The 24,091-nt window shown below is 36.9% G+C and overlaps 1 protein-coding gene across 1 annotated transcript; it reads right to left on the bottom strand.

Moving 5' to 3' along the window:
• Positions 1-289: 289 nt before the first annotated feature.
• On the bottom strand, positions 290-22,166 carry OC90 (otoconin 90). Its single transcript, XM_026053440.1, has 15 exons — positions 22,118-22,166; positions 21,014-21,068; positions 17,043-17,114; positions 16,525-16,584; positions 16,065-16,239; positions 11,570-11,682; positions 9,787-9,915; positions 8,623-8,664; positions 7,742-7,795; positions 6,683-6,733; positions 4,300-4,449; positions 3,782-3,880; positions 1,820-1,994; positions 895-1,001; positions 290-585 (listed from the first exon to the last, which is right to left on the bottom strand). The coding sequence occupies exons 2-15, from the start codon at positions 21,054-21,056 to the stop codon at positions 290-292; spliced, it is 1,566 nt and encodes a 521-aa protein (XP_025909225.1). The 5' UTR covers positions 21,057-21,068; positions 22,118-22,166.
• Between the last annotated feature and the right edge of the window lie 1,925 nt (positions 22,167-24,091).

The following is a 24,091-nucleotide window of genomic DNA, read 5'->3' on the forward strand; positions in this document are numbered from 1 at the left end:
GCATATTGTATTTGATTAGAGTTTTTACCTACAAATAGAATTATTTGAAAACATTAATTTTATTTGAGATGATATCTGATCTACATAGTTTGTCCATAGCGCAGGCTTACCTATGGGAAGGATAACTCCTTACCATGCATACAACCTAATGTTTCATACAATCTAGTCTATGATTATGATGCTTCTCTGCTGGAAAATATAGGGTAGCGTAGAGTTGACAGGACAGAGTAAGACTGTGAAATTTCCCATGCAGTTTCTCAAAGAAATGGTCGTGGTTGGTTATCTGCCTTCACGTTGAAGAATTCTTATGTTTCCAAGTGGATGATGTCTCTCTCTTTGCTCGTAATAGGCTCCGTAAGGGACCTTCCTCTTCGCTGCTTTCCTCAGAGCTAGAAATGCCAGCGCCTAGTTCTGTACTGCTTAAAGGCCGTTCATATGCCCCACTTCGACACGAGACCTTTTCTTCCTGGCATGCTTCCCTGTGTGCAAACTGAAGGCTTTCGTTGAAGAAGGCAGAAGCCATGCATTCGGCTGCTGTCTTATCGCAAGCACACAGTAGTTTCTCACACAAGCTCCATCCAATACCTCAAAAAGATGTTTTAAAATGAATATTAGAAAGCAGTTATAGTTAGACAATGTGTTACTTGTTATAGGTAGGTGAGCTTTGACACTCATTTTCAAAAGTGTCCTGAATTTTTGACCCTAAATTCATATTTAGTCATCTAAATATAAGCCTGACACTGAAGTGCTGGGCAGCTGGAGATCCAACTGGCCTTTGCATTTGGGAATGTTGGGACACCCAGAACTAACTTGTGTCTCCAGTCATAAAATGCCTGAATGTATAGTACTTCATTATTTTCTCATCAGAACTTGTTAAATTACCTCTAAACTTACATTTTGGTTTGTGATCCAAACAGACAACTTCAGATCTTGAAATTCTTTCTGTGTGACATCCAAGTTTTTTAACTTGTTCCATACAACAGTGATGAGAGAAACAGCACCTGAAATGAACAGCAGATTCAATTGGAAAATACTAAAATTTCATCAGAGAATAAATACAATTACTTGCATTTCAATAGATGTTAAAACTAAGCTACTTAAAGTTTTCATATCATGAAAAAACCCTCTCCATTAAGAAAATGGAAGGAAAAAATAATGCTGTTCCTGCTATCACAGCCTTCCTCCTGTCTTTAAAGGTGGTATGGCTTTTTCTGTTTTAGTTTTCAGATCTGTAATTACAACCGCAGTTGTGTCTAAACCACTATTGAATACTTGCAGTAACTTCTAAATATTGTTTTCTGAGACTTTCATGGCAGCCAGAGTCTACTTTATCATACGTAGGCTGTATGCCCTACCTAAAGCAACATTGTTAGCAGTGGCAAATCTCTGCATTGCACTTCAGGTAGTATTGCAGTCAAGCTGYTTATTCCCTTGTGAAGGGCGGAACAGATGCTCTGCAGTTCATAAATCATATTCCAAACCATGCTTTCGCCATGTGTCACTGCCACCCTCATCTTCATCTCATTTGACAGACTCTTCCTGTGCTTTATTTACCTCCTGCGATTGTCCCTTAGTTCAGTCTAGTTGATATCTCCAAAACACCAATGTGTCAACCACATTTCTTGAATAGCCACATTTCAATACTTCACCTTATGTATTAAATTTGTTGGTGGATGATGTTGTTATTTTATTTAAAAACAGCTTAACTAGTGATCTCTCCTTCTACAAGGCCCAGCAAAAAGTCATCCATATCTTGGCCTATCTCTATGGCCCTCCGCTAACACCCATAGCTAATGGCAGGCTATAGAAGTGTCCCAACCTGTCCAGCACGTCAGTGGGATAACCTCTTCCTTCTTGGCCACAGTAGCAACCATAAGATTCAAATTCCTGTGGGCATTGCTCAGTTAGACAGAACAGCATTTCTCCTAGTTGAGGCAGCTCCCTCTTTGCTCTCCCATTTCCTCGCTCTTGCAGAAAGGTTAATCGTTCACATACTATAAAGAGAAAAGTTATTCCACACGTTTTCAACAGTAAAAAATGTCATGGGATAGAAGCATTTCCAGGGCCATAAAAACTTTTTTTTTTAAGATAACTTTTTAATATTTCTAATCAGTTCTTTGGTCGATGGCTCTTAGAATTTATTGAACAGRTCAATAGGAGAAGTGGGAGAAAAATATAATTTAATGAAGAGAGATCCCTCAATTTGAATTACAAAAAGAGTACTTTGTATTCTTGTAACCTTTCCAAATTAAATAAGATATTTCTTATAGAATATTCATATCTATCTGAGATGGAAGTGAGAATTCAGTGTGTTCTAACTTAACTGTTTGAGAAAATAGTCCTCGTGTTATATATATATTATTCCATAATAACCGAGCAATGACTCACTATGCTGCAATAAACAGATTTTTTTCATTTAAAATACAAAGTTTGAATACTTAGCAGTAGTGATGTTCTTGGATTAAGCTACATGTGATTCCTTCATGTTCTGCTTACAAATTTGTCCTAATAAGGCTTAGATACTGTGACAGAAAAATCAGAAGTGATGTTTTTTTTCTAAAAAGAAAATTAACAGGATTCTGAAATGACACTTAAGAGATAATTGTTTCCTGTTTTTTACAAACTAAGAAAGYAGTCGGGAATGATCATGTTGATGCTTCTTAACTGCTCATCTACTGAAGCTATGATGCCCTTATCTCAAATGGCAGGATAGCGTCCTATCATGAGGGTTACTSTGCTGCCAAGTTGTTGGCTTCTCTTTATCTGAACTCTAGTGCTTCCGTGGCTTCGACAAACCTCAAAGGACTCTTATCATGGGATTATCCCTAAATGTTGAGATGAGAGTATGTTTTATATCATAAAAGAAGTTGATAGGAGGAGATCTGTTCAGGCTTTTGCAAGGGAAAGGATGTGGTTGGGATGTTAGGATTGTGGGAAAGAAAGAAAGGGCTGATTTCCACCATGGTTTCTCCTTGCTCCCATGCATGACCCATGAGCAAAGCTACGTTACCTCTGCCTGTGTTCCTCTAAGACTCTTTGCTTCCTCATGTAAGTTCACCAGCAAAGAGCCACAGGCTAATGCAATGCTATGAATTATCTAAAAGCTGGGTTTTTTTCCAGTCATCCTTTGACAGAAGGCTGGATTCTTCCTATCTGTCTGCTGTGTTTCTGTTGTCCTTGTCTCTAGGCCTGGGGTCACTTTTCAAGGAAGCCTAACAAGACAGATAAGATAGAGTGTGGATTTAAAGCACTGACAGGTCTGAAGCTTTCTGGGGGTCTCTGAACTCTCAGCAAGAGCTGCTAAAGCATCTGAAATTGTGAGAAGGAGAGTGACACTGTCAAACCTTCTGCAGTGGTCAGAAGGTCAAAGTAAGACACTGAGAGTAGTTTCTTTTGTTGTTTCTACTGCTTGTAAAATGAAGTACCTCAAAGATGTGATTATGTTACTGAATTATTGTCTAAAAACAAAGGCAAGGAGAAACTTTCACTGAACCATTTCTGATCTTACATTACATTGAAAGGCATACTTGAATCTAATCATAAATAGTTCTTATAATGCCAGAAGTGGTTACTGTAGAGAAGTACATCCCTGCAAGGAATTCAGCTGGTAAAAGCCTTTGCAGGTGTCTGTCTTCTATGGTTCTTAAAACTACCAATACACTTGCATTTCTGTAAATGGTTTAGATTATCTATAATATCTACCTGCAACATGCAAATGCTCTTTAATACACATGCAGCTAATATTTAATTTTATTTAACTGAAAAATATTTCTAACTTTACCTTTTCCTGTAGATTCTTCGAGTCCTCTATTGGACAGTATGGGTTCAAGAACAGTTCCAGAGTAAGCTGTGCTYTGGCCACCTCTTGTGGGCCTTGTCTCTGTAGATTAAATTATGAATGGATTAGCTTTGTAAAGATTAGCCTTGCAAAGGTGGAAAGAGCTCTTCCATCAGGAGGTATGTCCAAAGTGTGTTTTCTGAACCAAACTGAGTGACAGTTTTCTAACATTTGTTTAATTTATAGTTAGGAGAGATTTAGTTGTTCACTGTTCATTAACAATCTGGTGAGTGTTTAACAGTGACCTGTTGTTTCAGTCTCAAATGTCTTATGCAGTCAAATGCAAATGCAAATGTCAAATGCAGTCTGTCTTGATTTAGAGAGAAAATAGTTCCATTCTTCATATATAGTTCCATTCTTCATATCTGTGATAAATGCTGAATATTCGGATAGTCAGGAGCAGATATGCAAGGTGTATTGTAAAATAGAATTAAAATAGATATGATTCAGTTTTTACTTGCCTTTTTCTTTTGTTCTCACAGGTGTTCTTGCAGGAATATTCTCAGTAGGGACAAGTTTGACYTTTGTTGAATTAATATCTTCTGGAGATGAGATTAGAGACGTGGTTCTCTTTTCCATAGGGACTGCAGCTTCTGTAAATCCATCTTTTTCTAAACAAGCAGAAGGAGAAAAGCAAAAGAAGACATGAAGCAATAAACAATGAAATTTCTATTTTAGATAGCAGGTCAAAGTAATAGTGTAGAAAGACAGATTTTGTGTGAACAGAAGCCCACAGATAAAGAAGTTCAAGATCAAGAGTATGAAAAACAAGGATCATTTCTTCACATCTCTTTCATAGCAGAAAAATAAAAGATAGTTAAATAGGACCACTGCAACTGCTAGTTTTTTGTTTTGTTTTGTTTTCAGTCTTGTGTTGCATAGTAAAGAAAAGAGTTGTGTGAGTTACTGAAAATAACATCTTAATTTCAATTGCTGCCTGGTCAGCCTCACTGAGACAAAAAAAAAAGTGCAATTATGATGTCTTTTTCTGAGTAAATTGCTAAAAAAAAAAGAAAAAAAGTCAATTCAGATGAGGATACCAAACCTAATTCTTAATAACAATATTATAGGAGATAGAAAATTATTTGATTGATATAGAGCTAGGCAACTAAAGGATTTTCTGGGATTCTGCTGTCAAGAACATATCCAGGGGAAAATTAGTTGATGGTGAGTGGAAACATAATTTTAAAAAGATTCTTTTGAATCAAAATAAAATGCATGTTTATTTTTAGATGATCTCAAACTTTGTCTGATTTTTTTCTGAATTTGAGAATTATTGAAAATTTTATTTTTTGTGACATTTTATGTAAGCTAATATTTCAATGAAAATACTATTTTTTATTGTCAGTTGGTTTTATTTTTTGTAAGTGTCTATTTGAAGAGTACAGTCTTCCAGAAACAAAAATTCTTCATTTTATAAATGTCTAAGTTTCCATGTTTTTATTCCTTGCTTTTAAATTCATTGTCTGAACTTATTAATTATATTCAACTCAAATTCATTAAAATATATTCCTCTCAAAGTTCTATTTTTAGTTTGTGCTGATAATAACACATTTTAGGATAAAAAAATACATTAAAAGAATGAAAGGATATAGAAAGAGATCAAGAYGACATACTACTGTTAACAGCTCAGTGAGATGCACATTTTATGCCTGTTTGATAGTGATGCCTTAAAAAGAAAGCAGTTACTGATAGATGTAGATATTATTACTGGAGTTTGGGTTATTTTGCTATCTTGGCATAATCTGCCTAAAAACAGATATTACACTTTATTTTCCGGTAGCCATGCAAACCTCCAACCAAACATTTTCTGATATATTCAAGTTATCAGAGATCACTTACAACAGCAGTGCCATATTCTTTATTACAGCTGAGGACATGCCTACTATCCAGACAGTGTAATCTGATCCAAAAAAGGTTACCTTCTGCTCTCCATATTTAGTGTTAGACATTTTATAGTGCATTTCATTCTGAAACTTTAATAAAAAARGGCAACTGAAAAGTTTTAAAGCAGCATAACGTCTTACATCTACTTACTTTTAGCTGTGACTGATGGTGTGACTGTGCTCATAGTACTAGCAGCTGAAAAACAGGACATAGATAGGAGGCAAGAGTTCCATATAATACAGGAAAAGGTAAAATCAAAATGAATCTGTTGCAGAGGACCATTACATATACAAAATCTGAGTGAATTTTTCACAAATACTTGTATAACGACTGCAAATGAGTGGCTGGACATGAAAGGTTATAACTACCTCTTAGTCTAGTTTTGTTGTTTTTGTGTAACTACTTTCTGATTCTAAGCTAACGTTGAAGTTAGCCTTGTTCTGAGGAGGAGGGTAGACCTGATGGCTTCTGTCAGTCCCTACCGAGATTATCCTGAGAGAGTGCATGGGGTTTTTAACTATGATGCTTTCAGGTGATATATTGCCAAGTCAGTCGAAGTAAAAGCAAAGCTAAGAGTTACTGGCCTTTTAGTAAGGGGCCTGGGTGAGCTGTACCRCTGTGGTCTCTTGCAACAACTAGAAAGAAAGAATCATCATGGGACTGAGACATGCATTTCCATACTGAATTTCTAGAGAGATTTTTACTATAAAGCTTAAGCAACCATCTATATCATCCTTATTTTAAGAATAGAGAAACAATCGTTTGCTCAAGGATGCACAACTCTGAGGAARAGCTTGATGTATTATCTAGAAATCCTGATCAGGAGATACTCGTGTTATCACAGAGCTTAATAAACCAAATCCATTACCATCTACAGTCAGAAATGGTTGTTTTGTTTTTTAGTTTGTTTATTTGTTAGTTTGTTTTTCCATCTAAAGCAGAATCACAAGCTCTTACCTCCTGCTTTGGAAGCTCCCAGTACCATTTCACTGGGCGCAAAAGAAACCACTGTTGAAAGCAGAAAATAYAAATTCAGAAAACAAGTTACCAGCATAGATTCTTATGAAAAGTCAAATTGCCAAGAAGAGCTTTTGCAGCAAAGGAGAAAAACACAAGTATTTGAGGCAGTAGGCAGTGAAATTTGCTTTTCTCTGCAGTACGTTGAACGTTATGTTACCTATAAAATAATAAATAACAAATTCATTTGATAGAAAAATATGCTAAAGTGAATTAGATATAAAATCTCACTACTGCACATGAAATGAATACCACATTAGTGATGAACAGCTTGTCTGAATGCATAGAAAGTCAAGTACAAATGGACAACTACAAAACCAAATCCTTCAATAACCTCTCTTTTATTTCTTTATTTGCTAAAGTGATTTTGATTATTATTTTGATTATAAGCAGAGCTTTCAAATAATTCTAAAACTTCTCCCTGTATCTTTTTGTATTTTGTTAGGATATTGTGGTGTCAAAAAAAAAGATAATGTTTGCTTTTGAGTGAGTTATTGAATAGTGCCTAGTTAGGGTTTAATACAGTTTACACTGTAGTCAATGATGAAACTCCTATGAATTTAAATAGGGAGATRATTTGTTTCCAAAGATTTTATTCAAATTCTGACTACATATGTTATCTGTGATACAATTTCATCTTTCTATAATTCCTAATACATCTTTTTATCCTTTGACCATACTTGGAGATTTGTGATTAGCTTCTGACCAAGTTCAGGCCATAGGCTGTTCAAGACTGGATTCCTGCTGTAGTGAAATAATTTCACCCTAATCCACAACAAATCCTAATTCGAATCATTACTAAATTACATGACACATAAGCACATTGGAAAATTGCACCTTGTGGTCCAGGTTGGAGCTGGATCACCAAAACACTATATCTACTTTCCTATCAATCCTTTAAGAAAGGCCAAAAGAAAATAACCAGCCTGTTTCCTCTATTTTGTGATTTCAGCTGCTGGGAGCTGGCAGCAATTCTTCTTGCACTATGAAGCCACAAACCTTCCATGGATGCAGTTGCATGCTGTAATTCATCAGCCTCATGATGAAGGATTTCTGCCAAAACAAAAGGATTTTTATTCCAAGAAGTCGTGGCTTACACTGATCATTAAATAGGAGGTTGCTGTAACATTCTTAAAATTATCAGAAGGAAACTTATTTCTTAATGCTTTTACTATTTTGCTTGCTTTAATGTTACAATTTTATATGATATAAATATAGTGAATATTACAACAATTACCAGTAAGAAGATTAATAATATTATAATACTGCATTAGTTGCATTTATTGATTGCAAATACTGAACAGTGATGTACAGTATAGTATTAAAAATTAGTTTTTTTACAAAGTCTCTTAAGTCTAAGCAAAATAAACTGATCAATAATAATTATTCTTTAAATAATTATTCTTTACATTTGAGCTGATATGTAAATAAATGGCTTATAGTGAAGATAAAAGGATAAGATGAATACCACTTAGATATTTAAACCTAGGCACTGGACTGAGAACATTGCTGAGGAGCTTTAAATGGAAATATAATTAGAAAAGGATCTATTTTAAAAAGATTTTGAAAATATATTTAATATTTCCTCTTTTATTAAGTTGGGATGAGATTCTAGGTTCTTTTCTCAATTTCTTCACTTAAAAATGAATGGTTTATTTGAAAATTTCAAGATCATGCATGCAAAAGCTCGAGTCACAAAAATTCATCTCTCGTTTACTAAGCTTTTTTCTATTCCTTTCGTATTTTAATATCTTGCTAAAAATTGTCTTGCTTCTTTGAAAGGAATTCATAGCTTCCAAAATGTTCATGATACTTTTTMAGAGTATAAATCAATCTTGATTTAATACATTCTAGTGAAATAATCAGAGATAAGGACATACCCTCCTTGTGAAGTGTTGTCRGCTCTTTCATGCTAGTTGTTTCTGAAAAAGAGAAAGCAGTAAAGTGTTACTGAATTTATTCTTAATTATTCCCATTAAAGCAAACATTAAGTCAAATGTTGGCATTTGATATAAATTTTCTCTGTAATACTGAATCTGCCAAAATCATTTTCATTTAAATTGTCAGATAAAATTTTATTTTTTAAAGCCTGAAATGGACAGAATAGCTATGCAGAAGTAGAATAGCAACATAATAAAAACATGCCTTTCAAAGGATTTTATTCAAGTAAGAAATATAACCAGGAGCCTACGATTATTATAGGTATTCAGTGGGCTAAAATTGATCCTGTCTTTACCAGCAGTGTTATAGCACGATTTTCTTGTTAACACCTAACAATTTCCTCTTTTTTTTTTTGTACAGAGTTGCTGCTAATATATTTTATATTAGAGACATCTAATCCCAGTGAGAGAATGCTGGCTTATAAAAAACTATATTTTCTGGAATTAATGAAAAAATTCCAGTGGAATTTGCTTTTCTCTTGACTGGTTTGTGAAGGGATTCACAGTTCAGGGCTCTGCACATGAATATCTGACCTTGACAGTATGGCAGATCTGGCAGTATGATCTTAGAAGAATTAGCATTTCTTTTTCATGCCTATCTCAACTTGGGAGTTTGAAAATCTTCCCCCATCATGCTAATTGCTCCTTATGCATTAAATTTTTAATCCAACCCCGTTCCTACAGCATGTGCTCACGCTAAATTTGTAATTTCAGCTACAGAGAACAGATCAGTGTATRAAAGTGGAGACAAATATCCCCTTGCACTCCAAAGAAGAGCCTGGCTACATCTTTTCTGTAAGCTGACGACAGCAATAGGATCTCCCTGCAACCTTCTCCTCTTACATCATGTTCTTCAATCTCCTAACCTTCTTGGTAACCTCCTCTGGACCTCYTCCAGTAAGTCAATTATTCTACATTCTCCTTCTCTTTCAGTATTCATTTGAGTACCAATAAATGGCAAGGACGCACAAAATGGAGACRAGGACAGACGGCCAGATTTAAGACAAGAAACCATCGTGCTGGTGCTTCATTCGTTTGGAATCCAGTTTGTTGCCAGAAGAAAAACTGACAGGAGAGAGCAATTGGTCAGATCCTTGTTGTTACCTGTAACCAGAGATGGGCAAAAGGAGACATCGAGGCCATTCAGGGAAGAGTTAATATGTGCATTCAGGAAACATTCAATAGCATCTTTGTCGCAGTTGCAGAGGAGATGTTCACAGGGGTCTCCAGATTCTGGAAATAAAACAAAAATCCAAACAAGGTGCTATTGAAATATCTTCTGCTCTCTGCTTTTCCTCTCTGTAAGGTTTGTGTCTTTATTCATTAGTGCAGGTAGAGAGGTTAAACCCGTTCAAGTTTTATAATCCCGCATATCTTACTTTTAAAACACCATTCAGTGTAAGCTGACACAGACTGGCAATGGACTGCTGGAAGAGTAGCCTGTACCTGTTTTGTTCTCAGAGTAATGAACGGTGCAGGGCAGTACGTCGCTGCCTCKAATTTTTCTAAGTGAAACTTAAGCMTATTGATACTGAGTCTGACATTTCACTGACTTCATAGTAATATATGCCYTTATCTCAAGAAGCCACAGTACACAAGTTGAGACATTCACATGTTTTGTTGTTTGTTAAATCTACAAAACAATTTCTCAGGAAATACTGTTTTCCCATATTAAAAACCTTTATCTTTCAGAGCTTCAAAATACATTTTACAGCTAAAAGTTTACATTCATGTTCACATTTTCAACCTTTTCAAGTGTGAAAACTTTTAACTGGAAAGTGTTAGAAAATTACTATTCATGTTTAATTGCACTTGGATCTATATTAAAATGACTCCTAAGAAGGAAAATAATTTTCATTTGAAATAAGAAATCAAAAGGTTCTCAGGTGTTTGTGACATGCKCCTACTGTTTGGGGAATTTTGTCAGTACTCCTCTCTCTTAGTATAATTCAATCATTTTATAACCTATACTTTTTTTCTGAGAGTTAGAAATTAGTGAAAAAAATGATATTAAAGGAGATAAGGCAGTTAAGACACAGACAACATATGCCAAGAGCTGCACCAGTATTGCACAGACCATCTCCAGTTCTAACGTCACAGTTCCTCTGCCCTCACTAGYGGTTGTTACTTGTTCTTTGTTTTATGAATGAATGCCCTGTGGCTGCAGCTCCGGCATTAGTGATATTGGGCATGAAGGGTCATGCAAGGCCATATCACAGCCATTCAGGCTTTTGGCATCTTAGAAGAGAAGCCATGCCAAATGAATTAAAATTACCTACTTGCTTTTGGGGCTGAGAATAGAAAATTAGGGGTTGTAATTTTAATGACATAAAAAAAGGACAGTTGAGGGTAACRTTATTTAGAAAAAATTGTTCATCCTCAAATTAGAGGCCTTAAGATTCCACTCTTGTATCTCAGGTATGCACATGAACCCTCTGAAAAGAAGAACTGGATATATCAAAGCATATAAAAGTCATTCTCTGTGGTTTCAAAAGGGAAAACAGTTTTCAGGTGGTTACCTGTCATCATCTGCATTCCAGATCTATGAAGAAGACCCCAGCAAACCTCAATCATCCTGCAAACTGAACACTGCTAAATGAACACACGCGGGGACACCTCAGCAAAACRCTGCCTGTAACAGAGGAATGCTGGCAAATTTGTAGCTGTTGAACTTCTATTTTCATGTTCAATTGAGCTTTGATGCCTCCATGTATCTGGATGCACAGTTCGAGGTTCATCCAGAACTCAGCAGAACACTTGTTCAAGAATGCAGATACGGCAGTGGTTTCAGCTTGATTTATATATATCTTTTACTAGATTCATSAAAATGAATTTCTCAGTCATCAAAATGCCCAAGTATTAGGCGGTTGCTACAGATTAATCTTACCACAGATCAGCTTTTCAGTAGGGCAGTTAACATCTGTAGAAATCTTTGATGGGTCCCAGCTACACTCCATCTCTGTTGCTTCCTCATAGCATTTGCGGTGTTGGAAACAGCAGCTTAAAGAACAAAATGACACAAAGTTCAGACACATTAGTTGCCGTTCAGTGGAAGGTCATATTGCTGTGTTCTGGCTGCCATTCCTATAAAAAGATGAGAAAGATGCCAAAGAAGAAGGGTTCCACATTGTGGGTGCCTTGTTATCCTCTGCTTCTTGTACTATTTAAATGCACCATTGAGCCCTGGGAAGGCTCTGAAATCCATTTCTCATCCCAGAAGTAAAGCAGCTTTGTCCTACCACCAACATGCAACTGCCATTAAAAACCTTGTGTCTCTCTTACACTCGTGCTGTCATGAAAATACCAAATATCTGCAAGGCCATATTTGCTATGAATAGTCAGTCCTCTCTTCAGCTGTTTTTTSTTTTTTTGGGCCCCACAGGCAAGCCAGCTCCTTCTATATTATGGCAACATCTGTGTGCACTGACATCAGCAATAAATGAAATGCTAGTAGAACAGTCATAAACATCCAACGTAAAAGCCAATATAAAATTGTTACATAAATTAAGAGGAGCTTGCTGTTTGTTTTGGACTGAAATGCCCTCACTTCAGTGAAAAGGACTCAGAAATTGGAGTTTCCTACTCTGGAGATCTTCAAAACCTGCTTGAATGCAGCCCTGTGCCACATGATCTAGGTGACCCTGCGTGTGCAGGGAGTTTGGACTAGATGACCTCTAGAGCTCCCTTCCAACCTTAGGCATTTTATGATTCTATGAGAAATCAGGCTAGGTCTAAAATTACCACTGGTCTTGACCATGTCAAGTACAAAGGTAATGTTATCCCTCACCTCCAAATAACACTCACTATGAGGAATGATTAACTTGTCATATACAGTGTAAAGTGTTGACTAATTTAGCTCATGTGATGCTGTTGTTAAATACTCAGTAACATGTTATTGCATTCTACCCATGGTACTGCACATTCACTGTACCTCTTATGTACAAAACACTTTCATACTGATCAGAGCAGGGGATGCAGCCGTCCCCATTCCACATTCCCATCAGAAGGCTACGTTTTCTAGCCCTGCAAATAGCAAATTTCTCTGCACTACCAGCAAAGTCATATCCAAATGTGAGCAAACTTCAGACTTAGTGAAAGGCATCAATGATAAAGTTGTCCCATGTTGCCAGCACAGCATCAGTGCTCAGAAACAGATCAGTAGCAGGTAGTGTTTAACTGCATGAAAGTGCTGGGTCCACTGACCTTTCTTTACAGGACAGGGGCAGCTAGTGGCTTTACTGTAGTAGGTTCAGTTGAAGAAGAGGATTTATTTTGTGTTTTTGTTTGCTTGTTTGATTTGTTTTTCCTTCTTTGCTTTACACACAGAAAGCATCAAAAGAAACTGAGGAGGAAAACATTCTTGTGAATGTTCTGAATCCAATTTCTTGGGACTCCAGCATCTCCACTGCCTGTTAGACATTTTGTTCCCTGCTGTAACATGGCCTAGTGAAACTTTGGCAATGTAGCAAACATATTTGAATAAAAATAACATCCAGCAGATAGGCCCTGATGGTTTTTCAGTGCCCCAAATCCTTCTGAGACTTGTTTTAGAGATCAGACATTGGAGATGAGCTTGTCAGCTCCACTTGGAGCAGGCTTGCAATCAAACAGCTCTGCTGAAATGCCACAGCTGTTACTCCACTCTGTGCCTGGCATTTAGTGATGCTTAAGCATCTGGAAGATTCTCTAACTGAATAATTACTCTAAAGCTACCTGTAAACTATATATCTTTAGATCATTGCAGTTGTGTTACACAGGGCTACATTTAATCAGACAATTTGCATGCCCTTGTTAACCAGAGTATTCCAAATTACAAATTGTACTCTGGATATTTTTCTCATTCTCCACGGAATATGGAGGTAGACCAAGCTCCTAATTTACATATATCAGCTAACTACTCTGTTACATGGAATAAAGTTTTTTTTTTTTTTTTTTTATGGGTACAAATAATCCCTAATGCCTTAAATGCCTACTCACTAGCTGCTCAAGTTGTTTTTTGGAGCTTCTGCAGACATGGCAATGCCAAAGCCTGAAGTTGATAAAAACTTCAGGAAAGAAAACAAAGTGAAAAAAACTGCACCTGTGTGAACGGTCTCTTAAATACATGTATTGGCTCCCTGTTTGTCTGGAGAGTATTTAACCAAGGGCATGGCAAAACAATAACAGTCTGCACTCATTGCAAACTGCAGCGAGATCGCCTTGCTGCTAAGGAAACCCAACTGAGAGACTGCTAATCTCTGAAAAGACAAAGTGACTCTGTGTCTCAGGACAAAGCTGCTGACAGATTGCTCTGCCGCTGCTGTATTTAGGCTGCTGTGCATTAAATTGAAGCTGAAGGAAGAAAGAGCCTGGGTGCTCAGCTCTTCAAGTATCAACTCTTTGAACTGGCTCAAGCTCCCATTTCAGCATGTCATCATGTTTATTCAGGCAAAAAATAATAATCACAAGAAGCCCCATGACTTTCTTCCAGTAGCAAAGTTAGTTAAATCGGCATTTTCCCAGCCGTCCCATGCTAGAAACTAGATGGATTCATTTCCACCCACCTGCAGCTGCAAGACCTTTCTAAGACGTTGTTGCTCTCACTCAGGGAATCATTACAGAGCATTGCTGGAAAAAAAACTCTGTCTCAACTTAGCCAAGGATGGATTTTGGTCCTCTTTATTTTTTTTTCCCCACCTACAAATGGAATAAGTGAGCAGCCATTTGATTTATTTGATCTAATATCACTTTTTTTTTTTTTTTTCTCTGTAGCCCAGTCAGGGAGTGAAGTAGCATCTCTCTCACAATCACTGGAGATAATGATGGTCTTATGGATAGTTTTATCCATATCCAGTTTGGATGGTTTTATCAACAGTGCTAAGTAGTTAGAAGTGCTATTGAATTACACTGTCCTTCATTTTGCTTGTCAGTGCCTAGATTTGGGGTCTTATGTCTTTGGCGTCTATGTAGATATTTAGAGCAAGATTTATCTAACTGACCCGCTAGCTGCTATTTGGAGGGGTTCATAGCTGCAACTCAATTATCTGAACACTAGAATTCTCCTAGATGCCTATGTTTCCAATAGAATCCATGAGGTGCTTACCTTGCTACTGGTGACACGATACTCGTTACTGGTGACAGCTGCCAATACCAACCATCTAATATTAGGGTTTTTTTTTGTTTTTATTATTAAGAAGGCCTCTAAGTTGTGGCACTGGTGTGTGGTGTAAGCACAAGTAAATGATGATTTTTTTTTCTTGAAGATCTGTTCAAAGTTTTGAGACCTCTAGGTAATAGATGCCAAAGAAATGGATGTGGTGCTTATTTTTTCTATTGCTTAATGGTTATTCTACATAACCAGCTTAAGCCAGCAATGCCACAAGGATTGCACTGATGGTTTTATATCCAGTTTTGTGAGGCTCTGCTTTTATTTCTAGGAAGGGAGTATTTCTCCATGTCTAACTCTGAGGAAATAGAAGAGAAAAAGAAGAGGAAAAAAAAAAAAGAAAAAGAAAAAAAAAAGAAAAGAAACAGATGCTCCTGTGCTGTAAGTTCTGATCAGTGCTTGAGTTGTAGGGTCAAAACGATCTAGCATATCATGAAATCAGAGCAACAAAGATGATTAAGGGACTGGAACATCTCTCGTATAAGGAAAGACTGAGTGAGTTGGGCCTGTTCAGCTTGGAAAAGAGAAGGCTGAGAGGGAATATGATTAACATGTATAAGTTCATGAAGGGAGAATGTAGGGAAGAAGGGGACAAGCTCTTCTCATTGGTGGCTAGTGATAGGACAAGAGGAAATGGGTATAAGCTGGAGCACAGGAAGTTCCCTCTCCATGTGAGGAGGAACTTCTTTACTGTGAGGGTGACAGAGCCCTGGAACAGGCTGCCCAGGGAGCTTGTGGAGTCTCCCTCTCTGGAGGTCTTCAAAACCTGCCTGGATGCAACCCTGTGCCACATGCTCTAGGTGTGCCTGCTTGAGCGGGAAGGTTGGACTAGATGATCTCTAGAGGTCCCTTCCAACCTTGAATATTCTGTGATTCTGTGAAATGTAAATATCTTCTTTATTACATGGATATGGGAACCTTGACTTTATCTGATTCCATGACATGCTGTTCCTGAGTGTCTTCCCAGGAAAAAAGTTGGCGCTCAACAACAGATAGGAACAATGCTGGACTAACTGGAGCTGGAGTTATTTTGTAGGTCACATCAGACACTTCAGACTGTGAGCGAGTGATAACTAGATTAAATAGAACTGGGTGGTATACAAATTATCCTCTAAATAAATCTTCCTCTTTCTTAACTGTCCTTAAATTGTCAGGGGTATGTCGTGCTTCTGATCAGAGATGAAGGCACTGACAGCCAGACAGGCCAAGAGAAGAGTTCTTATGGAATGGGACTTACCTGTCTGCTTCGTCCATGGGAAGCCCTTCCATCTCAAACCGGCAAGAACACCCATAGTCTTCAAAATCTCTGGGACAAAGGCCAGTAATACACTTCATTTTGTTCACAAAATTGAGCAGGGCAGGGAAGTTGGTGAAGATGGACTGCAACCAAGTGAAATGAGAACCCAAACAGTCTGAAAGAAAGTCATAAAGGCCATAGTTAAGAGGTGGACTGGAGGACACAGTTAAGAGGTGACAGCAATGTGAGTGACATGGAGGCAGCTTAGCATTAGAGTAGTCTTGAACAAGACCAAAGAGAAGTGCTAAGCAGTGGCTCAGACATGCAGTAGTATTTAATATTAGATAGTCTCTGGGTTAATATGCAGCCTCAAAATTTCCCTTTCCTCTTCAACATATATGAAAGTGGGCTCCATAACATTTCTGTTCACTGATCAAATATAGCTGGAACACACGCTTACCGAAAAACARTGCAACACTTCCCACATTTTGAAAGGCTCCATTGAAGAATGTGGCATTATCTAATTCAAAAAGATTAAAAAAAAAAAAAAGAATAAATTGCTTTTCTGACAAGAGACTAGAACTATCCCCCCCAGCTGCTCCCATCTTGTTAGTAAAGATTAAGAGGCATATAGTAACTACAAACTTTGCTGCAATGCAGCACTCGGCTTCTGGAGTATGAATGATTCCCTGACACAATGCAAACAGCTTGTTCTAGCTAAAAGGAGGGATATCTTTGGCTTAGTAGACTTTCACTCTTGATTCAGGGGACCCAGTTCTAATGTTCTGGTATCCCTCAGTCATATTCTGAATCTAGGATCAAGAGTTCCTTCTTTAATATTAACTTGTTTTCCAGTATATAGAATAGGTTACTGTCCAAACCAGGACAGTGACACGTCCTGTTTCATGGTTCAATAGTGCTCTGCCATCCTTTCACGGCCTGCAATACTGTAGAAAGCAAAGCTTAAATCATTCTTACTTAAGAGTCCTTCAGGTGTGTTAAGAAGCTCTGGTAGAAAAGCTGGTGGCTCCAGTTCATGGCCACCTACCTCTGCAAAAAGACATGAAAAGAGAAAGGTTTTAAATCTGAAAAAAACCCATATACTTCACTGCTACACATATATTTTGAATACCTTCCTACTCTAGCAAGCTGATTTGACAGAAAAGAAATGGTTACTTTACTCACGCAGGGGAGCCCAGAAGAGTGCTGAAAAATGACACCAGGATTAGTTATTACTGTATAAAATTACTTTATTTAGGCAACTTCTTTTATTGTCCCAAATACTTCTACTCTGTAAATCACAGATTTTCACTTATTTGAAGTCAAAATGCTGGTACAAACACTCTACAGCTACTTGCCCTCACAGTGACATCCAACCTAATTTTGATAGTGAGACAGCTTTTGTATTAAATATACATCATATTTCTTACTTTGCATTTTACTTTGGTATTTCACCAAGGYGTGTAAGAATTTACTGTCTAGGTATATGCGTTTAACTTTTTTTCAAGCTTCCTGTTCTCTTAAATAGCATATTGCATCTACAATCTGCACAGGGAAAATTGTAGTGTTCTGTATAATATGCAGTCTTAGAAGAGAGTTTTTGACCCAGAGCTGACGCTTCTCCACTTGATTTCTTTGAGTCCTTGTTGCCTATGCTCTTTTTCTACTGCCATTTCTTTGACAAGTTAAGATTCTTTTTTTCATTTTGAAGCTGCTTCAAAAGATTTACCATACTTTTATTTTTCCTACTTGCTGGGTCCTGAACTAGAATAAAATGTTGGTCTCTCACTTCCAAGTTTTCCCCTGTTCATACCTTCTGCACAACTTTTAGATATAATGTTTTGATTTGAATTTATTTACACTTGACATTTAATTACAAAGAATAATAAAAAAAAATGAGCACATTGGATCAAGGTTCCAATTCATTGGATTGAAGCTCAAAGGAAAAAATAGTGTTAAACTCATGGTGTATTTTATCTCATAGAACAACTGGCTTTAGGAATGCTACCCATTCTTCTTATGAAAGAGAGACATGAAAATAAATTTATTATTCAAATTCTAAGATGGAGTTGGTAGTTATCGTGTTAATCTATTGCATTTTATCGCAATAAGTAGATGCACAAGATAGAGAAGCAGAGTACTGTTTTTATTCTTGTTGCTTCTTTTAGAGCTTAACTGGATACTTAACAAAGGATTAGAAAAAAAAGACCTTTTTGGGTTGTATTTATGGAACTTCTAATGATCTAGAATTTTATTATAAATTCTGTAGAGTGAACATAATGTTGCTGGTAAAGGTCAATATACCTCCAGCAACGAATTTCTCTATTCTGTCGGAAAAATATGGATGTGGATGGGGAAGGTTCTCTGCAAGCCCTGGTCCCAAAGAGAAGCTTTTGTATGGACGATAATCCATCAGAAATGTCCTTCCTTGCAGCAAATCCCTATGGAACAGGCAGATCCTGTTTCACAATGCAGAAAAGAGTTCCCAAAAAGGAGGCTTTTCACAGAATTAAAAAACTCTGTTGAAGGTCTGACAGCCACAAGGAATCCATATTGAAGCAAAAWAATAATATACCTACCAGAACAAATAGCATTAATGCTTTATTTTCCGTGTGCACATTAGATTATGCTTTAGAAAAGCAGTCCTTTTTTTTTTTTTTTTTCTCCTGGTTTAAAGCCTGTATTTCCCCTGTGATAACAAACATTCTTTCCCCAAGCCATGTCCTGTCAATGGTATCTAGAGTTGGGTTTTTAAAATATCACAGGCCAGCATAGCTCACACTCTGGATCTATTCAGCCATTGATTATTTAGTGCTCTGAGCAAATTTTGGGGGGGGGGAAGAAAATCTCGTTGACTTGAAATTAAAGCATGCATGGAAGTCATTTCAAAAACTCATCTGCACTCTTGAGACTAAAAAAATGAAAGAAAATACAAACAATAAAGCTGCATTATAAGGCTGCTGAAAAGACTTGGTTTTTCCATCAGCCTTTATTTGCACTTAATTCTTCTCAGCAGACTTAATTTGCAGTCATCCAATTAACACACAAATATTTGAAGCTCCCTCAGAGCAGAGTCTCTGTTCTGGGTCAGCTCTTTGAGGTTCTAATCAATTTATGGCTAAGAACAATATTTCTAATTGTCAGTGTGTCAAGATCAATGAATCAGTGTTTGTTAACAAGATTGCTGAATTTTGTTTTAATTGTGAGAGAAGAACGATGAGAAAATACTTTCTAGATAACTCATTCTCTCTCTTCTTCCCTTCTGGAGCTAAGTCTTTTGGGGTTAATGTTCCTATTTTATATCCTCTCTAACCAGTGAAATATTGTACTGCAAAAAAAAAATCCTTCAAATCCTTCCAATTTCAGTACATCCCTGYGAGATCAGCCTCTCCGGACTTTCCTAAAACTTGCTAAGTGACTTAGCTCGTGTCCTACAGAGACTTGTATGATACATTAACTCATACGCTTTCCAGTTATATATTTCTTTCATCATTATGCAGCCTGTACAGATCACATCAAAAAGACAAGGATCTTTTCAGTTATTTTTATAGTCATGGCTAATTAAAATATAATAATACAAGATATGAATGCAGCACTATTCTATGTCATTATAAGCTTTGGAAAGCTGAAAAATTGATTGTTCTGGAGAAAATAAATGGCCAGAAAATCAAACTTATTTCCTTTATCCAAGGTAAATTAATTTCCTGAAAAGCTGCTACTTGATGCACAGATGTTTGCTTCAGTTTCTAAATAGAGATTGTCAAAAGGGATTCCACATCAGTAAAAGTCAAGGATCCTCTCAAAATCCCTAAAGCCAGTAGGACAATATTTCAAATCTTTGGGCTTAGAGGAGGTTTCTTAGAAAGTAGGGCAAGAATCTAAAAACTGTGGCATAGCCTATCGAAGGTGGAATATCCTGTTCAAATGCTACGTCACAAACTTTTTGTAGTAATCGTTATCAATAGTTCCCTTTACATCTGGGAAATAAATACACTTCCTGCCCTTTTCTTATTTTTTCTTCCTGAATGTAGATTCTTGAAGGAATCCTACATTCCTGAAGAATATAAATATTTCTACATTTTCTTTCACTACAACTTGAAAATACTGTTGTTATTACTGATCACTGTCTATATAGAAGGGATCTTGAGGTAGAGCTACATAAATATATTTTCCCACGTGTTTTATGTTAGACCAGTTTTCCCCTGATTTCTAATCCATGCCAATCCTTAGAAGAGAGGCAACTGCTGAAGTTGCAGTAAATCAACACAGGATTTTGCATATGCCAAGTTGCCAAGCTTTCATTTCACTTTAGTAAAAATCCCTCAGAACAACCAGAAATGGTGTTAGACCTTCAAAGAAGCCTTGTCTTCACCTGCACCTGCTTCTCATAATGACTTTCCTATGCAGTGCAAGTATTTCAGAAATCACCCTGTTTGCTTATCCTTGTCACTGGTTCAGCTGGAAGCTTATTCTCCATGTGATGGCAAAAAAAAAAAAAAAAAAAAAAAGAATTATAGGAAGAAAAACATATTTTTCAAAGTAAAACTTCAAGAAGGTATTATACATCACTTCTGTTTCAGGATCCATTGCATGCTTTGTAGAATTTAGATAATATGTGTTTTTTTAATGCCTAGAATCTCTGCATGTGTTATTTGTGAGGATTTTTTTCAGTTTAAAGGATTTATTCTGTGATCAGACGCCAGCAGAAATCTTCAATTTTGTGTAAATTTTAAGCCCACCTGATGTTTCTTTCTTCACTACAAGTCCTGAGAGAAATTTGTTTTATGACTGCCTGTGGTGACACTTAGTGAAGAACTTCTGGGTTTCGAACAAGTGCATTTGGAGAGGCAGAATGCTTGTTTCTAAAGGTTTGTTTCCAAATGTGCATACTTAAATAGAATTCAGGCATAAATGCCAAATAATCATAMAAATGCATGGCCACTTACCACTGTACAACACCATTGTCATAGACATCAGCAGAATTACAATCATTTTTGGTTAAATCTAAAGGAAAGAAAAAGTCATGCAGCAAACAGGTGTGCCTGATGAGTTAAGTAAAATATTACACAAAATGTTATGTCTCGAATCTGAGAGTGGGAAGACATTAGCTTAGAAAAACGTTATTTGTCCCCAGCCAAATTTCTGCTTATTTCAATGCTATTTTTACCGCTAGCACACATATTACACCAAAGATAAACCTTACGTACACACACATTTTATTTTTCAATACTCTCCATAATCTTGATTAACAATATTTGGTTAGGTATTGCTTCAAGTAAGTAAACAGGCTATTCCAAATTGTTTCACTGTACTTGAATTTACTTGTATTTTTTAGTCTTCATAGTTTATATGATCTAACAAAATATTCAATTAGTTTTTACGCTCTTTTTAAATATAGATATTGTGATATCCTTTATAAATGAGCTAACATCCTAAAATTACTTCTATTGAGGCCAGTTAATCTGCAATCCATTATAATAATTTCTACAAATCACTTAAAAATATCTTCCACTTTCTAATCAAACATTCACTCCAATTTATGTAGAAATTCTTCTAATATATAATTTCCCATTTATACATGCTATATTTTCGGGGGATCTTCAAGTACTTGTCCTTTCAGAAAATGTRTATTAGGTATTCTTCTGAAGGCCAAAGCTTTTCACTAACATTGATTAAATGATAAATAATAGATTGGTTTCGAACTACAGTCACTTGGATTTAGAATATTTTTTTCTAAATCAATCATTGCATTTTTATAGACAAACAAATGAACATTTACTTATCAGTTTTCAAATATATATTGACTGTTGATTATCTGCTTTCCTAGGAATTAGATCAATTATTGCATTCAGGTTTATTAAGTAAATATTGTAATATTTCATCAGGAAATAAGATTATAAATCTAAGAACTTTAATTATTTTACTTCAGCCTTCTATCTCAAATCTTTTACTTGGGCATTAGTATACAGATCTACAATCTTAAGTAATTTTATTCTAAATTTTTACTTCCTGATTCCAATATTATAGAGTTTCTTTCTTATAGAAAAGCTTACCTGGAGAAATATTATTCAAAGCAGTTGAATGGAAAACAAATGGATTTCAGCAAAGTCAGTACTAAGTGATTTATACTCACTTGGGTATATACCTCACCCATGTGATCACTTCCTTTATCAAACTCACTTCAACATTTATTAATTAATCCTTTCATGAGATTCCTAAGGGTCATTATGCCTACACTTTATCTTAGTAATGTAGCTCTAGCCATGTAAAGGATCTATACTGAGAGGTCTTTTCTGCAGGTGCTTCCACTGTATAGTAACTTTCCCTAATACTTTGCACCTGTAATTAAGTAACAATCATTTCACTGTTATTAATCTCTCACAAAATCTCGGGGACATGTGAATATGGCTTTAATAGCTTAGCAAGAGGTAGTGTTCAGTGATGACAGATCAGTGAAAACCTATACAGCTTTAAACACTGGCATTCCCYGGGGCTGAGAATTCTGCTCTTGTCTATCCTCTGTGGCTCTCATCCAAAGCTGAAAGAAATCAAGGGCAGGTTACTTCCTTGAGCTTTGGGATAGGCCCTTCCTTGTTTGGAAGGAATTGCTTTCTCCCAATTCCAGACCTAGCTGCCCTTCAAAGACACCATCAGCAAAGCTGCCTTGCTAGTTGCTTAAGAGAAGTTATCTTGGTGAAGGCCAGTTAATTTCTCTTGAACTTCAGCAGGTCACTGAAGCTGATGACAAAGCTCAGGTGCCGGTTCATCTGGATGGTACTAGTGTGTCACTGCAGACGCYACATCATGTCATCAGTGGGCTGCCCATCTTCTGCACACTCCCCAAACCACCCCAAAGCCCTGTCAAAGACTCAGTCTACACGAAGCAGTCCCAGACAACTACAGCAGAAAGCAAGGTCAGTGGAGGCCCTCAAAAAGGTCATGATCCACTCAGAGTACAGCAGCTGTGTACTGCTGTGGACATGCTGATCCACATGTTATCAAGCTACAGGGTAACATGGGCACATATTCTACTGACTAAACTGCCACAGCTTCTCCGTGGAGCAAAGGCATTTCAGGGCAGCTGGGTTTTAGCATACGAAAAGTAACAAAGTCTGTAAAAATACTTCCATGAGCAGAAGTATTGGCTCCACACAACCCCTGTGAACTGCACCATCTAAACTGCTTCACAGGAAAAGGACAGCATTTGTGGGGAGGTCTAATTGCACCAGTTCTGTGACCAATATTATCAAGAAACTTTTAAGGCAGAGTGAAATACATCAGAAATTATGCTGTCATGATACAAAAGTTTCATATAGCTTTCATTACTTTTTATTTTGTGCTTCTGGACGGAGTCTCCACAGAGCTCAGCAGTTGCCATTAGTGGTTTTTATGTTTTTTTTTTTCCTTTTGCGGCCTTAATGTAAATATTCAGCCTAACAAATCAGCATGGGACAATAATTTTACTAGCCACAATGATACCTAGATTCCATGAGTTCCCTGAGATGCAAATATATTCATATGCCACCATTCCTCATGGAATTCTGTGCTTAGAGCCCTTGCAGGACTGAAGACCTCAGAATATGGAAAATATATGCTTTTGTGAAGGCAGCYAGCATGCTCATTTTATTCAGGGAGCCTTTTGTATTCCTTCTCTCATCCAGTAGTTTCTCTCCAAGGCAATAAGTCTTAAACAGCTGAAACAGAAGTTTGTCATTCAGGTCACATACCATCAATCAGAATCAGATTGTTTCCCAAGACACTCACAGCTATGTGATAACTTCCAATTATCAGTGCATGAGTGCACCAGATCTCTGCCCTTTTCCAGACCTCAGCATGGAGATGGCCATGGTCTACGCCAGTGGCAGASACTGCTCTGGGACACCCAATACATGTGGTGAGTGCTCTGCCCCAGGACTAATATTCCCACTGCACTGCGAGAACACAGAAGTTGAGCATTTCTTAAAACCACTGAAGTTTAGTATAGACACCAGTACTATACTCAGAGCTGATTAATGGATTCCATTTAA

Source organism: Nothoprocta perdicaria, unplaced genomic scaffold (assembly GCF_003342845.1).
Source record: "Nothoprocta perdicaria isolate Ctin4 unplaced genomic scaffold, notPer1 scaffold_115, whole genome shotgun sequence".
Taxonomy (NCBI): domain Eukaryota; kingdom Metazoa; phylum Chordata; class Aves; order Tinamiformes; family Tinamidae; genus Nothoprocta; species Nothoprocta perdicaria.